The 20,108-nt window shown below is 42.2% G+C and overlaps 1 protein-coding gene across 3 annotated transcripts in view; it reads left to right on the forward strand.

Moving 5' to 3' along the window:
• Nucleotides 1–20,108, forward strand: part of LOC117335072 (caspase recruitment domain-containing protein 9-like) — a 55,416-nt gene that overhangs the window by 27,106 nt on the left and 8,202 nt on the right. For 2 of the 3 annotated variants that reach the window (XM_033894996.1, XM_033895003.1), the window contains exons 13-17: nt 4,653–4,793; nt 6,311–6,485; nt 7,871–8,027; nt 15,768–15,912; nt 17,925–17,985. In XM_033894996.1, coding sequence (XP_033750887.1) covers nt 4,653–4,793; nt 6,311–6,485; nt 7,871–8,027; nt 15,768–15,912; nt 17,925–17,985 — 679 coding nt within the window. The remainder of the gene's footprint in view (nt 1–4,652; nt 4,794–6,310; nt 6,486–7,870; nt 8,028–15,767; nt 15,913–17,924; nt 17,986–20,108) is intronic. The other variant, XM_033895011.1, reaches the window with a different exon arrangement.

Consider the following 20,108-nt stretch of genomic DNA (forward strand, 5'->3'; position numbering starts at 1 on the left):
GAATTACCTCTATTTCCCCATTAGGCCCCGCCCCTTTGGCCCCTTGGGGGTCAGAGTCACCATTTATGCAAAATCTGTTCCCTTTTCCCAAAGGATGTTTCTTACTAAATTGTGTTAAAAACCATTCATCACTTTATGACTAGTAGCGATTTAAAGGAATTACCTCTATTTCCCTTATGGGGCCATGCCCCCCTTTGGCCCCTCAGGGATCAGTGTCACCATTTATGCAAAATCTGTTCCCCTTCCCCCTATGATGTTTTTGACCAAATTCGGTTCAAATCCTTTCATAACTTTATGACTAGTAGTGATTTAAAGATATTACCTCTGTTTCCCCATTAGGCCCCGCCCCTTTGGTCCTTTGGGGGTCAGAGTAACCATTTATGCAAAATCTGTTCCCCTTCACATAAAAATGTTTCTGACCAAATTGGGTTCAAATCCATTCATACCTTTATGACTAGTAGCGATTTGAAGGACTTACCTCTATTTCCCCATCAGGCCCCGCCCCTTTGGCCCCTTAGGGGTCAGAGTCACCATTTATGCAAAATCTGTTCCCCTTCCCCAAAGGATGTTTCTTACTAAATTGGGTTCAAATCCATTCATAACTTTATGACTAGTAGCGATTTAAAGGAATTACCTCTATTTCCCATATGGGGCCCCGCCCCTTTGGCCCCTTGGGGGTCAAAGTCACCATTTATGCAAAATCTGTTCCCCTTCCCCCAAGAATGTTTCTGACTAAATTGGGTTCAAATCCATTGATAAATTTATGACTAGTAGCGATTTGAAGGAATTACCTCTATTTCCCCATTAGGCCCCGCCCCTTTGGCCCCTTGGGGGTCAGAGTCACCATTTATGAAAAAATCTATTCCCCATCCCCAAAGGATGTTTCTGACCAAATTGGGTTCAAATCCATTCATAACTTTATGACTTGTAGCGATTTAAAGGAATTGCCTCAATTTCCCCTATTGGGCCCCGCCCCTCAGGCCCCTTGGGGGTCAGAGTCACCATTTATGCAAAATCTGTTCCCCTTCCCCCAAGAATGTTTCTTACCAAATTGGGATCAAATCCATTCATAACTTTATGACAAGTAGCGATTTGAAGGAATTACCTCTATTTCCCCATTAGGCCCCGCCCCTTTGGTAGCACACCACAGTAAGACAGCCTGGCCATGGGCAATTTTTTTGTTAAGCAAATAACTCCTGTATTATGATATGTATAAAAAATGAAAAAATAAATGTACACTATAATTGGTATATCCAGTATGAAGTAGTACATACAGGCTTCACATTTATTAAAACAAAAATCAATAAATTGGTTCCGGATTTTAAATATCCGGATTTTCCGAACGTGTGTTTACACAGGAAATTTAGTTTCGCCTACAGCGCAAAATGGAAGCCCACAGAAAAGGTAAGATAGCGGAAAAACTTAATTTACAACATATGTCCAAACAAGATTAATTCTGTCTTTGGGATGGAGATATTTAATTTTAAATAGGTTTCAGAAAAAAAATTGTGTAGAGAATTGTGCCATTTTGGGTCAAATATCATAATATTTTGCAATTTTTGAGAATTTTTTAAGCTGTTACCATGGTATTCACAGGTCTAAAAATCACAGAAAATATCAGTTTACTTATCCTTCAGAGCTCTATTAAAATTGCAAATGTTGTACAGATTTCAAATATATATACTTTATTAGAGGTTATATGTAAGGTTAACTGGCAATGTTTACATATCTAAAGCATGTGCCATATTTTTCAGAATTTGGCATTTTTACTGTACACTGCTACCTTATAAGGGCTGAAAAATGTTATTTTTTTGGAAATTGTGCTTAATTATGCTTGATTAAGCTTCATTTTAGTTCATTATTGCTCAAAAATGCATAAAAACAATTTAAAACTTGTTTATTATCTGGCTTGTCATATTAGAGGAATCAAGGGAGGTAACTCGCATATTTACCCATTTTAAGGGTGGGTTAATTAAGCATAATGTTAATGAGTCAGTGTAAATTGAAAAGATATTCTATGTTTTATAACAAACTCAAAATAACTTATTGGGTATCTAACAAACCATATAGACTGAATTCTGGTTTGTTTTACCTGATTTATTACCCCGTATCCATGGAAACTATTACAGTAAGTGTTATTTTTTTAAATATTTGGTGAAACCATTATTTTCAATTTATTTATACATTGGTAAGCATGTAATTTCAATTGATGGAGTGTACGGTTGATACAATATTGTCAATTATTGTCACTTCCTTCGGTAAAGCAGAAAAAATAGCATTTTCCGCATAAAATGGGATCAGCGGACACTTTCATATGATCATTGGTACATATCTGAATTACCGGGGTGGAAACAGATGACTGTGATGTCATAGGTATGACATTTTGAAATCTTGGATGTCATGTCATGATTTATCAGTTAGAATATTGCATGTGTTGCTAAGCTGAGGTTTGGAAAGGAATTTGGTTATTTATTATGACACCATTGAGTATTTATGATGTCATAGATAACATCTGATGACGTCATAGTTACTGATGACGTCATGGTAACTATGACGTCATATTACAAGGCTAAATTTGATAGTTGTATAGTATTTTTTGCTTGATTACATGCACAGAGACTCAAATTACCACATTCAACTCAAAACACAACTTTATTCAAGAGATATACAGAATTATGGGAGTTTTCATCTTTAAAATTACCTCCCCTTATTACTGGATTGGGAGAAAAAGTTGTCAAAATACACCTCTCAGGGAAATCAGCAATACTCCGTGACTATTAAAGATACACAGTAACCCGATATGTCATTTTGTTCGTCGGAACATATTCTAGACATTCATGGGGTTTTTAGTAAAATTAGAATTAACAAAAGTGATGTATAAGGTAGCACACCACAGTAAGACAGCCTGGCCATGGGCAATTTTTTTGTTAAGCAAATAACTCCTGTATTATGATATGTATAAAAAATGAAAAAATAAATGTACACTATAATTGGTATATCCAGTATGAAGTAGTACATACAGGCTTCACATTTATTAAAACAAAAATCAATAAATTGGTTCCGGATTTTAAATATCCGGATTTTCCGAACGTGTGTTTACACAGGAAATTTAGTTTCGCCTACAGCGCAAAATGGAAGCCCACAGAAAAGGTAAGATAGCGGAAAAACTTAATTTACAACATATGTCCAAACAAGATTAATTCTGTCTTTGGGATGGAGATATTTAATTTTAAATAGGTTTCAGAAAAAAAATTGTGTAGAGAATTGTGCCATTTTGGGTCAAATATCATAATATTTTGCAATTTTTGAGAATTTTTTAAGCTGTTACCATGGTATTCACAGGTCTAAAAATCACAGAAAATATCAGTTTACTTATCCTTCAGAGCTCTATTAAAATTGCAAATGTTGTACAGATTTCAAATATATATACTTTATTAGAGGTTATATGTAAGGTTAACTGGCAATGTTTACATATCTAAAGCATGTGCCATATTTTTCAGAATTTGGCATTTTTACTGTACACTGCTACCTTTGGCCCCTTGGGGGTCAGAGTAACCATTTATGCAAAATCTGTTCCCCTTTCCTGAAGGATGTTTCTGATCAAATTGGGTTCAAATCCATTCATAACTTTATGACAAGTAGCGATTTGAAGGAATTACCTCTATTTCCCCATTAGGCCCCGCCCCTTTGGCCCCTTAGGGGTCAGAGTCACCATTTATGCAAAATCTGTTCCTCTTCTCCAAAGGATGTTTCTGACCAAATTGGGTTCAAATCCATTCATAACTTTATGACTAGTAGCGATTTAAAGGAATTGCCTCAATTTCCCCTATTGGGCCCCGCCCCTCAGGCCCCTTGGGGGTCAGAGTCACCATTTATGCAAAATCTTATCCCCTTCTGCCAAGGATGTTTCTGACCAAATTTGGTCAAAATCCAATAAGAACTTTTTGACTAGTAGCGATTTGAAGCAAATGTTGACGGATGGACGACGGACGACGGACGCTGCACCATGGCATAAGCTCACCGGACCTTCGGTCCAGGTGAGCTAAAAATGAATAACGGTTTTTCTTTGTTGTCAATGGCTTATTTGTGGAAAAATACAGTAACTGATGAACAACTCTCACCTGTACACTGACTAATTCGCCTGAACTCCCCAGTACAAAACAAAAGAACCCACATGACTGTATCTGACGAAGCCATGTTACAAAAAAATTAATATGTAATGAAATAGTGCTGACTTGGGTCAACTGTTTAATATACAGTTTAGTCATTTTTAAATCCTTATTAGCAAGTGAAGTTATTCCATGGTGCAGTGTCTGCCATCTGCTTGGCATAACATTTTTACTTTCAATAACTTCTTCTAGATAACCAAGAGCATCATAGACCTGATATAGGGCCGATAGTTGTTAGGTTGAAGGGCTACCAAATTTGTTCCAAAGAATGACCTTGACATACATCCAAGGTCACTGGGGTCAAACATGTTGCTTCAATCTTCTCAATGTTTTCAGTAACCTAGATGATCAGAGATCTGATATTGGGCCTATAGCAGCTGGGCTAAAGGGATATAATATGACAATGTTGTTTGTATTTGAAATATAATTACGGTTTAAAATTCAAATTAGGGATATAAATGATGACTTTTATATTCTCTGTAGTTAAAAGAAGTGCAGTTATTGATACATCCACGTCTACTCGGGTCCATCCAGGTACTGTTCGTAACCCACAAGACCTTGATAATAATCAGAATCAAGGACTTAATGAAACTGTGGCACAGTTGATGGCAGAAGGTCTCAGAGGTAGGTATTGATCATAACATCAGGCTCCATAGGTAGGTATTTTATGATTTAAATAGGCATACCAAGGATCAAATGTTGACAAACTGGGGATCTCCAGTTTGAGGACTTTCCTCAAACTGGAGATTGCGCGCAGCGACATTTTTACTAAACATATTGCATTCATCAACAAAAAACAACACAAATTAATTAATTAATAGTATTCAAACTATTAACAAGTGAATGCAGCTGAGTTGTTATAACTTGTACTGAATACTGAATGAAACTACTGATTCTGACAGTAAATGAAAGTAGGATCAAAATCTCAGGAGTCAGTCACTCTAAGCTGTAAAATCCTGAGAGTCAAAAAAAATCCTGAGAGTCAAAATATAAAATGCACACAATCTTGACTGTCAATGATGAATTGTTTTCAAATGTATACATATACGTCAATTTTGAATTAGATAAAATGAATGCATGTTCAAAAACATTAGTTCAATTGAATTTACCTGCCAATGTTTCCATATATTGAATCAATAATAACAATTTTTTCTAATAATCTGAATATAGAAATTGAAGGCTCTTCTTTTTTTATCAATTATATTGAATATTCGGGAGTCTCCAGTCCAATGCCGGAAACTTGACATGTATGAATAGGCCCCGTGGGATGGTCTTTTAGCACAACAGGTCCCATGGGTAGGTATTTTAGCATAACAACAGGTCCCATGGGTAGGTATTTTAGCATAACTACAGGTCCCATGGGTAGGTATTTTAGCACAGCAACAAGTCCCATGGGTAGGTATTTTAGCATAACAACAGGTCCCATGGGTAGGTATTTTAGCACAGCAACAAGTCCCATGGGTAGGTGTTTTAGCATAACAACAGGTCCCATGGGTAGGTATTTTAGCATAACAACTGGTCCCATGGGTAGGTATTTTAGCATAACAACAAGTCCCATGGGTAGGTATTTTAGCATAGCAACAAGTCCCATGGGTAGGTATTTTGTCACAGCATGATGTCCCAGGGGTAGTATTTTGTCATAGCAACATATGTCCCAGGGGTAGTATTTTGTCATACCAACAGGTCCAATGGGAAGGTATTTTTTATCATAGCAACAGAAACCTGCTGTACAAATGGTGGGGCTTAGCCGGGACTATAAACAACTTGTCTAGAACTGTGGGGCCCAGTAGGAGAAATATTGTAAATTCTTCAAATCCTTATAAACAGTGGGTAAGGGACAACTGAGGCCTGAGGGGTGGGCACAATAGATGAGATATATGACATTGTATAGTGAATTCTTTAAAATCCTTCTTCACTTTTAATCTTCCATGGAACCAGAAAGCTAAATGTTAGTTAAAGGAAGGTGTTGACAGCAATGGATAGTACTATACTGAGTGATAGATCCAAAACTGGGAAAAGTAATTGTAATATATAACTTAAATGGGAGTGATTTGTCATAATTACTGAAATAGAGTCCCAGGGTATATTGAATATTTTGACAATTTTCTAGCAAGTAATAGTGATTTTGTTTTATTTCAAAGTGGATGATGACACACCTATTCCAAGAAGGATTTACCCACAAGGCAAACTGAAAGACGGTCAGTATGTCACTGGAGAAGATAAATCATTCAAGTCAGACGAGTCTCTCCATACATCAGAAGAAAATAGCCAGTATCTAGTACTGGATGAGATGTTGGCTCTGTACATACAGTCCTCGTAAGTCTTCCAGTCATACAGTCCAAATAAATCTGGTCGTTATAAAGTCCTTGTAAGTCTTCCAGTCATACAGTCCTCATAAATCTGGTTGTAATAAAGTCCTTGTAAGTCTTCCACTCATGCAGTCCTCATAAATCTGGTCGTTATAAAGTCCTCGTATGTCTTCCAGTCATACAGTCCACATAAATCTGGTTGTAATAAAGTCCTTGTAAGTCTTCCAGTCATACAGTCCACATAAATCTCGTTGTAATAAAGTCCTCGTATGTCTTCCAGTCATACAGTCCACATAAATCTGGTCGTTATGAAGTCCTTGTAAGTCTTCCAGTCATACAGTCCTCATAAATCTGGTTGTAATAAATTAAAGTCCTTGTAAGTCTTAATAAATCTGAAACTGGCTTCAATATGGCCCTCATCAATCTGATTGTAATAAATTAAAGTCCTTGTAAGTCTTAATAAATCTGAAACTGGCTTCAATATGGCCCTCATCAATCTGATTGTAATAAATTAAAGTCCTTGTAAGTCTTAATAAATCTGAAACTGGCTTCAATATGGCCCTCATAAATCTGATTGTAATAAATTAAAGTCCTTGTAAGTCTTAATAAATCTGAAACTGGCTTCAATATGGCCCTCATAAATCTGATTGTAATAAATTAAAGTCCTTGTAAGTCTTAATAAATCTGAAACTGGCTTCAATATGGCCCTCATCAATCTGATTGTAATAAATTAAAGTCCTTGTAAGTCTTAATAAATCTGAAATCTGGCTTCAATATGGCCCTCATCAATCTGATTGTAATAAATTAAAGTCCTTGTAAGTCTTAATAAATCTGAAATCTGGCTTCAATATGGCCCTCATCAATCTGATTGTAATAAATTAAAGTCCTTGTTAGTCTTAATAAATCTGAAACTGGCTTCAATATGGCCCTCATAAATCTGAAGTCTGGCTTCAATATGACCCTCATAAATCTGAAGTCTGGCTTCAATATGACCCTCATAAATCTGATTGTAATAAATTAAAGTCCTTGTTAGTCTTAATAAATCTGAAACTGGCTTCAATATGGCCCTCATAAATCTGAAGTCTGGCTTCAATATGGCCCTCATAAATCTGAAATCTGGCTTCAATATGACCCTCATAAATCTGAAATCTGCAGTTTAATGATAATGATCAGATACACATCAATCAAAAATCATTACAGTAATTATTATGATGTCCCTGAACTCTTCAATTTGAAATCTAGCTCAATGCAATCCTCAAAAATCTGAAATCTGGCCTCATCAACCTGGAATCTAGTTTGTGATAAGATATCCAGATCAATCGGAAATGTTGTATTTGCTCTGCCATATAATATGTCTTTAGATGTTGACCTCTTGACCTTTCACTTGTTTAGGGACTTACAACATGCTCCCACGTACACCGTAAAGATACCCACTCCCTTACTGAAGGACAAACTGGAAATCACAGGGGGTAACATGACTGGAATCTACGTGAAGAGAGTCATTAAGAAAAAATTACCCCACATTCAGGAAGGGGACAAGATACTGTCGGTAAGTTTGAAATACTTACACTTGTCTGTAGGTCTGGTAATGCTATAGGGGGATTTAGAGAGAGATGCTGGGCTGATGATACTGTAGGGAGGATTTAGAGAGAGATGCTGGGCTGGTGATACTGTAGGGGGATTTAGAGAGAGATGCTGGGCTGGTGATACTGTAGGGGGATTTAGAGAGAGATGCTGGGCTGGTGATACTGTAGGGAGGATTTAGAGAGAGAGGCTGGGCTGGTGATACTGTAGGGGGATGTAGAGAGAGATGCTGGGCTGGTGATACTGTAGGGAGGATTTAGAGAGAGATGCTGGGCTGATGATACTGTAGGGAGGATTTAGAGAGAGATGCTGGGCTGATGATACTGTAGGGAGGATTTAGAGAGAGATGCTGGGCTGGTGATACTGTAGGGAGGATTTAGAGAGAGATGCTGGACTGGTGATACTGTAGGGGGATTTAGAGAGAGATGCTGGGCTGGTGATACTGTAGGGAGGATTTAGAGAGAGATGCTGGGCTGGTGATACTGTAGGGGGATGTAGAGAGAGATGCTGGGCTGATGATACTGTAGGGAGAATTTAGAGAGAGATGCTGGGATGGTGATACTGTAGGGGGGATTTAGAGAGAGATGCTGGGATAGTGATACTGTAGGGGGATTTAGAGAGAGATGCTGGGCTGATGATACTGTAGGGAGGATTTAGAGAGAGATGCTGGGATGGTGATACTGTAGGGGGGATTTAGAGAGAGATGCTGGGATAGTGATACTGTAGGGGGATTTAGAGAGAGATGCTGGGATAGTGATACTGTAGGGGGATTTAGAGAGAGATGCTGGGCTGGTGATACTGTAGAGGGGATGTAGAGAGAGATGATGGGCTGGTAATACTGTAGGGGGGATGTAGAGAGAGATGCTGGGCTGGTAATAGTATGGGGGGGGGGGGAGGGGGGGGGGGGTTCAGAGAGAGATGCTGGGCTGGTGATACTGTAGGGGGGGGGGGGGGGGGGTTTAGAGAGGAATGCTGGGCTGGTGATACTGTAGGGGGATTAAGAGAGAGATGCTGGGCTGGTGATACTGTAGGGGGATGTAGAGAGAGATGCTGGGCTGGTGATACTGTAGAGGGATTTAGAGAGAGATGCTGGGCTGGTGATACTGTAGAGGGATTTAGAGAGAGATGCTGGGCTGATGATACTGTAGGGGGATTTAGAGAGAGATGCTGGGCTGGTGATACTGTAGGGGGATGTAGTGAGAGATGCTTGGCTGATGATACTGTAGGGAGGATTTAGAGAGAGATGCTGGGATGGTGATACTGTAGGGGATGTAGTGAGAGATGCTGGGATGGTGATACTGTAGGGGGGATGTAGAGAGAGATGCTGGGCTGGTAATACTATAGGGGGGGGTTCAGAGAGAGATGCTGGGCTGGTGATACTGTAGGGGGATTAAGAGAGAGATGCTGGGCTGGTGATACTGTAGGGGGATTTAGAGAGAGATGCTGGGCTGGTGATACTGTTGAGGGATTTAGAGAGAGATGCTGGGCTGGTGATACTGTAGGGGGATTTAGAGAGAGATGCTGGGCTGGTGATACTATAGGGGGGGTTCAGAGAGAGATGCTGGGCTGGTGATACTGTAGGGGGATTTAGAGAGGAATGCTGGGCTGGTGATACTATAGGGGGGGGGGGGGGGGGGGGGGGTGGGGGGTTCAGAGAGAGATGCTGGGCTGGTGATACTGTAGAGGGATTTAGAGAGAGATGCTGGGCTGGTGATACTGTAGGGGGATTTAGAGAGGAATGCTGGGCTGGTGATACTAAAGGGGGGGTTTAGAGAGAGATGCTGGGCTGGTGATACTGTAGAGGGATTTAGAGAGAGATGCTGGGCTGATGATACTGTAGGGGGATTTAGAGAGAGATGCTGGGCTGGTGATACTGTAGGGGGATGTAGTGAGAGATGCTTGGCTGATGATACTGTAGGGAGGATTTAGAGAGAGATGCTGGGATGGTGATACTGTAGGGGATGTAGTGAGAGATGCTGGGATGGTGATACTGTAGGGGGGATGTAGAGAGAGATGCTGGGCTGGTAATACTATAGGGGGGGGGTTCAGAGAGAGATGCTGGGCTGGTGATACTGTAGGGGGATTAAGAGAGAGATGCTGGGCTGGTGATACTGTAGGGGGATTTAGAGAGAGATGCTGGGCTGGTGATACTGTTGAGGGATTTAGAGAGAGATGCTGGGCTGGTGATACTGTAGGGGGATTTAGAGAGAGATGCTGGGCTGGTGATACTATAGGGGGGGGTTCAGAGAGAGATGCTGGGCTGGTGATACTGTAGGGGGATTTAGAGAGGAATGCTGGGCTGGTGATACTATAGGGGGATTTAGAGAGGAATGCTGGGCTGGTGATACTAAAGGGGGGGTTTAGAGAGAGATGCTGGGCTGGTGATACTGTAGGGGGGATGTAGAGAGAGATGCTGGGCTGGTGATACTGGTGGGGGGGGGGGGGGGTAGGAGGAATTGCTGGGCTGGTGAACTGTAGGGGGACTTAGAGAGATATGCTGGGATGGTGATACTGTAGGGGGGTTCAGAGAGAGATGCTGGGATGGTGATGCTGTAGAGGGATTTAGAGAGGAATGCTGGGCTGGTGATACTGTAGGAGGAGATTTAGAGAGATATGCTGGGCTGGTGATACTGTAGGGGGGGTTCAGAGAGAGATGCTGGACTGGTGATACTGTAGGGGGATTTAGAGAGGAATGCTGGGCTGGTGATACTGTAGGGTGATGTAGTGAGAGATGCTGGGCTGGTGATACTGTAGAGGGATTTAGAGAGAGATGCTGGGCTGGTTATACTGTAGGGGGAGATTTAGAGAGAGATGCTGGGCTGGTGATACTGTAGGGGGAGATTTAGAGAGAGATGCTGGGCTGGTGATACTGTAGGGGGGATGTAGTGAAAGGTGCTGGGCTGGTGACACTGTAGGGGGAGATTTAGAGAGAGATGCTGGGCTGGTGATACTGTGGGGGGGTTAAGAGAGAGATGCTGGGCTGGTGATACTGTAGGGGGATTTAGAGAGAGATGCTTGGCTGGTGATGCTGTAGAGGGATTTAGAGAGGAATGCTGGGCTGGTGATACTGTAGGAGGAGATTTAGAGAGATATGCTGGGCTGGTGATACTGTAGGGGGGGGTTCAGAGAGAGATGCTGGACTGGTGATACTGTAGGGGGATTTAGAGAGGAATGCTGGGCTGGTGATACTGTAGGGTGATGTAGTGAGAGATGCTGGGCTGGTGATACTGTAGGGGGATTTAGAGAGAGATGCTTGGCTGGTGATATTGTAGGGGGAGATTTAGAGAGAGATGCTGGGCTGGTGATACTGTAGGGGGGGTTCAGAGAGAGATGCTGGGCTGGTGATACTGTAGGGGGATTTAGAGAGATATGCTGGGCTGGTGATACTGTATGGGAATTTAGAGAGAGATGCTGGGCTGGTGATACTGTAGGGGGATTTAGAGAGAGATGCTGGGCTGGTGATACTGTAGGGGGAGATTTAGAGAGATATGCTGGGCTGGTGATACTGTAGGGGGGTTCAGAGAGAGATGCTGGGCTGGTGATACTGAACGGGGGGGATTTAGAGAGATATGCTGGGCTGGTGATACTGTAGGGGGTTAAGAGAGAGATGCTGGGCTGGTGATACTGTAGGGGGATGTAGAGAGAGATGCTGGGATGGTGATAATGTAGAGGGATTTAGAGAGAGATGCTGGGCTGGTGTTACTGTAGAGGGATTTAGAGAGAGATGCTGGGCTGGTGATACTGTAGGGGATGTAGAGAGATATGCTGGGCTGGTGATACTGTAGGGGGGGGGGGGTTTAGAGAGATATGCTGGGCTGGTGATACTGTAGAGGGATTTAGAGAGAGATGCTTGGCTGGTGATACTGAAGGGGGGGGGGGGATTTAGAGAGATATGCTGGGCTGGTGATACTGTAGGGGGAGATTTAGAGAGATGTGCTGGGCTGGTGATACTGTAGGGGGGTGTAGTGAAAGGTGCTGGGCTGGTGATACTGTAGGGGGATTTAGAGAGAGATGCTGGGCTGGTGATACTGTAGGGGGAGATTTAGAGAGAGATGCTGGGCTGGTGATACTGTAGAGGGATTTAGAGAGAGATGCTTGGATGGTGATACTGTAGAGGGATTTAGAGAGAGATGCTGGGCTGGTGATACTGTAGAGGGATTTAGAGAGAGATGCTGGGCTGGTGATACTGTTGAGGGAGATTTAGAGAGAGATGCTGGGCTGGTGATACCGTAGAGGGATTTAGAGAGAAATGCTGGGCTGGTGATACTGTAGAGGGATTTAGAGAGAGATGCTGGGCTGGTGATACTGTAGGGGGAGATTTAGAGAGATATGCTGGGCTGGTGATACTGTAGGGTGATGTAGTGAAAGGTGCTGGGGCTGGTGATACTGTAGGGGGTGTTAAGAGCGAGATGCTGGGCTGGTGATACTGTGGGGGGAGGATGTAGTGACAGATTCTGGGCTGGTGATACTGTAGGGGGATGTAGAGAGAGATGCTGGGCTGGTGATACTGTAGAGGGATTTAGAGAGAGATGCTGGGCTGGTTATACTGTAGGGGGAGATTTAGAGAGAGATGCTGGGCTGGTGATACTGTAGGGGGAGATTTAGAGAGAGATGCTGGGCTGGTGATACTGTAGGGGGGATGTAGTGAAAGGTGCTGGGCTGGTGACACTGTAGGGGGAGATTTAGAGAGAGATGCTGGGCTGGTGATACTGTAGAGGGATTTAGAGAGAGATGCTGGGCTGGTGATACTGTAGAGGGATTTAGAGAGAGATGCTGGGCTGGTGATACTGTAGGGGGAGATTTAGAGAGATGCTGGGCTGGTGATACTGTAGGGGGTGTTAAGAGAGAGATGCTGGGATGGTGATACCGTAGAGGGGGGGGGGGGGGGGGGGGGGGGGGGTTAAGAGAGATATGCTGGGCTGGTGATACTGTGGGGGGAGGATGTAGTGAGAGATGCTGGGCTGGTGATACTGTAGGGGGGATGTAGTGAGAGATGCTGGGCTGGTGATACTGTAGGGTGATGTAGAGAGAGATGCTGGGCTGGTGATACTGTAGGGGGATTAAGAGAGAGATGCTGGGCTGGTGATACTGTAGAGGGATTTAGAGAGAGATGCTGGGCTGGTGATACTGTAGGGGGAGATTTTAGAGAGATATGCTGGGCTGGTGATACTGTAGGGGGAGATTTAGAGAGAGATGCTGGGATGGTGATACCGTAGAGGGATTTAGAGAGAGATGCTGGGATGGTGATACCGTAGAGAGATTTAGAGAGAGATGCTGGGCTGGTTATACTGTAGGGGATTTAGTGAGAGATGCTGGGCTGGTGATACTGTAGGGGGTGTTAAGAGCGAGATGCTGGGCTGGTGATACTGTAGGGGGATTTAGAGAGAGATGCTGGGCTGGTGATACTGTAGGGGGATGTAGAGAGAGATGCTGGGCTGGTGATACTGTAGGGGATATGTAGTGAGAGATGCTGGGCTGGTGATACTGTAGGGGGATTTAGAGAGAGATGCTGGGCTGGTGATACTGTAGGGGGATTTAGAGAGAGATGCTGGGCTGGTGATACTGTGGGGGGATTTAGAGAGAGATAATGGGCTGGTGATACTGTGGGGGGATTTAGAGAGAGATGCTGGGCTGGTGATACTGTGGGGGGATTTAGAGAGAGATGCTGGGCTGGTGATACTGTAGGGGGATTTAGAGAGAGATGCTGGGCTGGTGATACTGTAGGGGATTTAGAGAGAGATGCTGGGCTGGTGATACTGTGGGGGGATTTAGAGAGAGATAATGGGCTGGTGATACTGTAGGGAGATTTAGAGAGAGATGCTGGGCTGGTGATACTGTAGGGGGATTTAGAGAGAGATGCTTGGCTGGTGATACTGTAGGGGATATGTAGAGAGAGATGCTGGGCTGGTGATACTGTAGGGGGATTTAGAGAGAGATGCTGGGCTGGTGATACTGTGGGGGGATTTAGAGAGAGATAATGGGCTGGTGATACTGTAGGGAGATTTAGAGAGAGATGCTGGGCTGGTGATACTGTAGGGGATGTAGTGAGAGATGCTGGGCTGGTGATACTATAGGGGGATTTAGAGAGAGATGCTGGGCTGGTGATACTGTAGGGGGATGTAGTGAGAGATGCTTGGCTGGTGATACTGTAGAGGGATTTAGAGAGAGATGCTGGGCTGGTGATACTGTAGGGTGATGTAGAGAGAGATGCTGGGCTGGTGATACTGTAGAGGGATTAAGAGAGAGATGCTGGGCTGGTGATACTATAGGGGGATTTAGAGAGAGATGCTGGGCTGGTGATACTGTAGGGAGGATGTAGTGAGAGATGCTGGGCTGGTGATACTATAGGGGGATTTAGAGAGAGATGCTGGGCTGGTGATACTGTAGGGAGGATGTAGTGAGAGATGCTGGGCTGGTGATACTGTAGGGGGAGATTTAGAGAGAGATGCTGGGCTGGTGATACTGTAGGGGGATGTAGTGAGAGATGCTGGGCTGGTGATACTATAGGGGGATTTAGAGAGAGATGCTGGGCTGGTGATACTGTAGGGGGATGTAGAGAGAGATGCTGGGCTGGTGATACTGTAGGGGGATTTAGAGAGAGATGCTGGGCTGGTGATACTATAGGGGGATTTAGAGAGAGATGCTGGGCTGGTGATACTGTAGGGAGGATGTAGTGAGAGATGCTGGGCTGGTGATACTGTAGGGGGATTTAGAGAGAGATGCTGGGCTGGTGATACTGTAGGGGGATGTAGTGAGAGATGCTGGGCTGGTGATACTGTAGGGGGATTTAGAGAGAGATGCTGGGCTGGTGATACTATAGGGGGATTTAGAGAGAGATGCTGGGCTGGTGATACTGTAGGGGGATTTAGAGAGATATGCTGGGCTGGTGATACTGTAGGGGGATTTAGAGAGAGATGCTGGGCTGGTGATACTATAGGGGGATTTAGAGAGAGATACTTGGCTGGTGATATTGTAGGGGGAGATTTAGAGAGAGATGCTGGGCTGGTGATATTGTAGGGGGAGATTTAGAGAGAGATGCTGGGCTGGTGATACTGTAGGGGGAGATTTAGAGAGAGATGCTGGGCTGGTGATATTGTAGGGAGAGATTTAGAGAGAGATGCTGGGCTGGTGATACTGTAGGGTGATGTAGTGAGAGATGCTTGGCTGGTGATACTGTAGAGGGATTTAGAGAGAGATGCTGGGCTGGTGATACTGTAGGGTGATGTAGAGAGAGATGCTGGGCTGGTGATACTGTAGAGGGATTTAGAGAGAAATGCTGGGCTGGTGATACTGTAGGGGAGATTAGAGAGAGATGCTGGGCTGGTGATACTGTAGGGGGTGTTAAGAGAGAGATGCTGGGATCGTGATACTGTAGGGGGTGTTAAGAGAGATATGCTGGGCTGGTGATACTGTAGGGAGATTTAGAGAGAGATAATGGGCTGGTGATACTGTAGAGGGATTTAGAGAGAAATGCTGGGCTGGTGATCAAAGGATTGTTGGTTTGAGTCAAAGCAGGGACACTACTGTTTGGTATCATTGAAGAAGACATGTTTCTCTGTTAATGTGTTCGAGGCGACTCAGCTGAAAACAGTCCCCAATATGGCAGAGCTGGTAATACCTTGTGAAAGCGGTAGAGCTGATTGCAGCCCGGCTTTATACTTCTCATGAAAAGTTTGATTGATTATTGTGTGATCTTTACCTCCAGGTGGGAGTTTTCATCACTGATGTACAGGCCCTTCACACAGACTTGGTGTACCGCACCTTTGAGGAGGCTACACACATTTTGCAGGCCCAGGCTGACCCCAGACATGCAAACGTGGTTGAGGTCAAACTACAGAGGGACCCAGAAGGTCAGTTAGTACCATTTATAAAGTATATTATGACTATCGACCTTATGCCTGTATGATCAACTGTTAAGGCATCAGTATGTCAGTATCTAATGGAGTTGGGCCTTGGGTCCTGAAATTGACAGAGTACCAGACTGCTGGGTTGGAGAGTTGATATTATTCCAAGTAAGCTTCTCAGGTGTCAAATTCAATGTTTCTGTTCACTTCACTTTTTAGCCCACCATCATCAGATGGTGGGCTATTCAAATCACCCTACGTCCATGGTCCGTGGTCCGTCCGTCCGTCCGTAAAGAATTCTTTTTATCGCTATTTCTCAGAAAATACTGAAGAGATCTTTCTCAAATTTCAAATGTAGGTTCCCCTTGATGCCTAGTTAAGCATATTGCATTTTGAGACCAATCAGAAAACAACATGGCCGACTGACGGGATCTTTCTCAAATTTCATATGTAGGTTCCCTTTGGTCCCCCGTATTGTATTTTGGGACCAATCTGTCCTGAAAACAACCTGGCCAACAAACTGCCATTATCGCTAAATCTCAAATTTCATATATAGCTAGGATTCCCTTGTTTGAAAAGTATGGAGGGATGTTTCTTAATTTGCAGAGATTAGTTAAAGGAATGGAAAAATAGATGCTTCATCATTCGTTGGGGTGCCAAGTGTAAACATTTCAAATTTCAAGCCTCTTCTCGAGATCCATTCATGGGATGCAGCTCAAACTTTCCTGAAATGATCATGAGATGATCTTGACAAAATGTTTCTTATGTTTCAAGTTGGTCTGAAATCCAAGATGGCAACTAGGGCCGGCATCTTGAAAAACACATTTTAAACTTCTTCTCAAGAACCATCAGTGCCATTGAGCAGGAAATTGGTGGGGATATAAAGGAAAAGAAGCCAACAAAAATTATTTTTGCCTGGTGAAACTTTGACGCAGCAGCCATTTTGTAACATGATTGAGCAATCATAGTTTTCCTCAACAACGAATACCTATGTATTAAACTTCTCAAGTTCCACAAGTATGATTCAGCTCAGACTTTCCTAAAATGACCCTGAGATGGTCCTGACCAAGTTTTGATATTTTTTGGTCGGTCCAAAAATCCGAGATTGCCAACGTCTTGAAAAAAAACATTTTAAACTTTGTCCCAAGTTCCACTGCTGGGGTTCAGATTGAAGTAGTCTGAAATAATCCTGAAATGGTTCTTACTAAAGTGTTGTTATTTTGCGAGTTGGTCAGAAATCCATGATGGCCACCATGACCAACAGTACCTCTATATTTGCAACTGAGTATGCATGTATACTGCAAAAGTAGATTGATGGATGACTGTGAAGGCCCATGGGCCTCTTGTATTTTTATGCCCTGTATGACTTAGTTAGGTGCACACTGTTATACCCTGATTCCATCCGTCTGTCTTTGGCCAAGGTAAAGTGGGGTACGGGGACATTCATGTTGCACTAACATATTTCTAGTTCAAACTTTTATTGGTAAACCTTAAAGAGGCTTACCAGCAGACGGACCGGTAAACGGCACATCTCCGATCACTAAATAAACTTCAGTACACGTTTCTATGTGACAAAATTAGAGGCTTTCCGACTTTATTTCTTGAAAACAATTACAGAATATGTATTTAAAAGACGTTTTAAAACTCAACCTGAGAGGGAAATGTATGGAATATAACGGCAAATCTTCTTTGTAAATCACCGCTGCCTTTGAAGTTATCACTGTGCGGCACTGTGCACGTGCTTGTTTCTTTGATGTGTCAATCAAATTAGACTTATTGCGGGTTGCGATTAAATAAATAATATTTAAAAATGAGGTTTTAATATCACTTTTCAGCGTTTTATAAGGAAAATAAAATGAAAAACTCAACAATTCCAACAATCTGTCATGTGTAAAAAATCTTTTTCTATTAGCCAATTTTTCTGATCTCTCTGCGGGCAAGCCTCTTTAAAGATACTACTGTGTTACTAGGTCATGGTCATGTTGAAGTCTGTATCCTATATTTTTGTCTATCTCCAGGATATGCCAGAGCACTGAAATGGATTATGCAGCATGGCAGTGGAGATCTTTTCTTTATCAAGTATGTGATTAGCCATTATTGTTGTTAATATTCTATCAATATACATGTATTATTATTGTATGTAATCCGAGCTACACAGAGGTTTCAGACTCAGTGGCTTGGGTAAAAAAAGGATTTGGTTAAATCTTTGAACTAGAAAAATGATGTTTTGGCTGATACTAAGGTTCCTAGGATAAAGCCTGACAAAATTTGTGAAAATAAATGACCTTAACCCTTTATTCAAAGTCACTGAGGTCAAATTTGTTAAACACTCTTATAAATAGCATCTTCTCAAAAACTGAAAGGCCTAGAATAAAGTTATAATTTGATTAATTGAAAGGCAGAGAATCATTAAAGAAGTCAATACCATGTGAGCAATACAGGCCAACTAGACCTTTTGTTTGATGTTTTAATATAAGGCTTTTTCAATCGTAAAATACCATGATACGAAGTCGTCTTGAAAAAGTTCCCAAACTGAAAAATATAAACAAATATTATGTCAAATTAGGTATTTTGTGTCATTTTCAATTAACCTAGATTAAGAGACCACCTGTCATACAGTGTATGTGACATCTTATATTATCTCCTTTGCAAGGTCACATGAGAGGTTTGACAGTATTTTATATGTTTATTGTATAGGTGTTTATAATTCCTCTTTAATATATTCAATGAAATCTTACTGACAGGAAAGAGACATATAGTACATGTATATTGACATGACAAATGAAAATGACATGTGATCAATATTTTCAGACACTTAATAAAGTCAAACCTCGATGATTCGGACTTCGTTGATTCAAATTTCTTGCTGTGTCAAACTTTTTGCTTGGTCCCGAATTTCCTCACTATATAACGCTACTAACGAACCTGTGTATGATTCAAATTTTTTTAAATCGAAGTTTTCGATGTATCAAACTTTTTTCATGGCCCGTTAGCTAGGATATTATTGGTAATTGACATCTCATGATTCGAACAAAAAATTTACCTGTACTGACCACTGGACAGGTGTTTGTCGTGACCCCCGCGGCAAGATTTCACACCCCTCCCACAAATGCCCAGACTGATAATAGGGATAACGATAGCGTGCGTTGACTCCCGATCATGGGGTTAATTAATAATCAGACTAAATTGATAGATAAATGGTGTATTTAGAAGCCATGACATTTAATCACTCCGGTATCCCATACCAGTAGTCGTCTTTGATGATCTCTGCCGCCATTGAAATCAGCTGTTGGTGAGTAAATTTTACGGAATAGTAAAACAAGCGGATCAATTTTAAACAAAAACAATTAGCGATGTCTTCACTCATATTCAAAATGTCACGTTTCAAACTTATACATAAATATCCATGTAAATCGGTTATTTGTCATTATACCCCTGCAACGAAGTTAGGGGGTATACTGGAATCAGGTTTTCCGTCCGTCCGTCCGTTCGTCCGTCCGTCCGTCCGTCCGTCTGTCTGTAGACGCATTTTGTCCGGACAACTCCTCCTAAACCGATGGGCCAATTCCGATGAAACTTCACACAAATATTAATGATCATGTGTAGATGTGCATGCCACTTTATTTTTCTCAAAATTATGGTTGCTATGGCAACTGGTCACTATAAACAGGTTTTCTGATAAGAACCATAACTTAAAGTTTGTCCGGACAACTCCTCCTAAACCGAAGTGCCGATTTCAATGAAACTTCACACAAATATAGAGGACCATGTGTAGATATGCATGCCACTTTATTTTTCTCAAAATTATGGTTGCTATGGCAACTGGTCACTATAAACAGGTTTTCCGATAAGAACCTTAACTTTAAGTTTGTCCGGACAACTCCTCCTAAACCAAATGGCCAATTTCAATGAAACTTCACACAAATATAGAGGACCATGTGTAGATGTGCATGCCACTTTACTTTTCACAAAATTATGGTTGCTATGGCAACTGGTCACTATAAACAGGTTTTCTGATAGGATAAACAGGTTTTCTGATAAGAACCATAACTTTAAGTTTGTCCGGGCAACTCCTCCTAAACCGAAGGGCTGATTTCAATGAAACTTCACACAAATATAGAGGACCATGTGTAGATGTGCATGCCACTTTCTTTTTTTTTCAAAATTATGGTTGCTATGGCAACTGGTCACTATATTACTGG

Source organism: Pecten maximus, chromosome 1 (genome assembly GCF_902652985.1).
Source record: "Pecten maximus chromosome 1, xPecMax1.1, whole genome shotgun sequence".
NCBI classification, from domain to species: domain Eukaryota; kingdom Metazoa; phylum Mollusca; class Bivalvia; order Pectinida; family Pectinidae; genus Pecten; species Pecten maximus.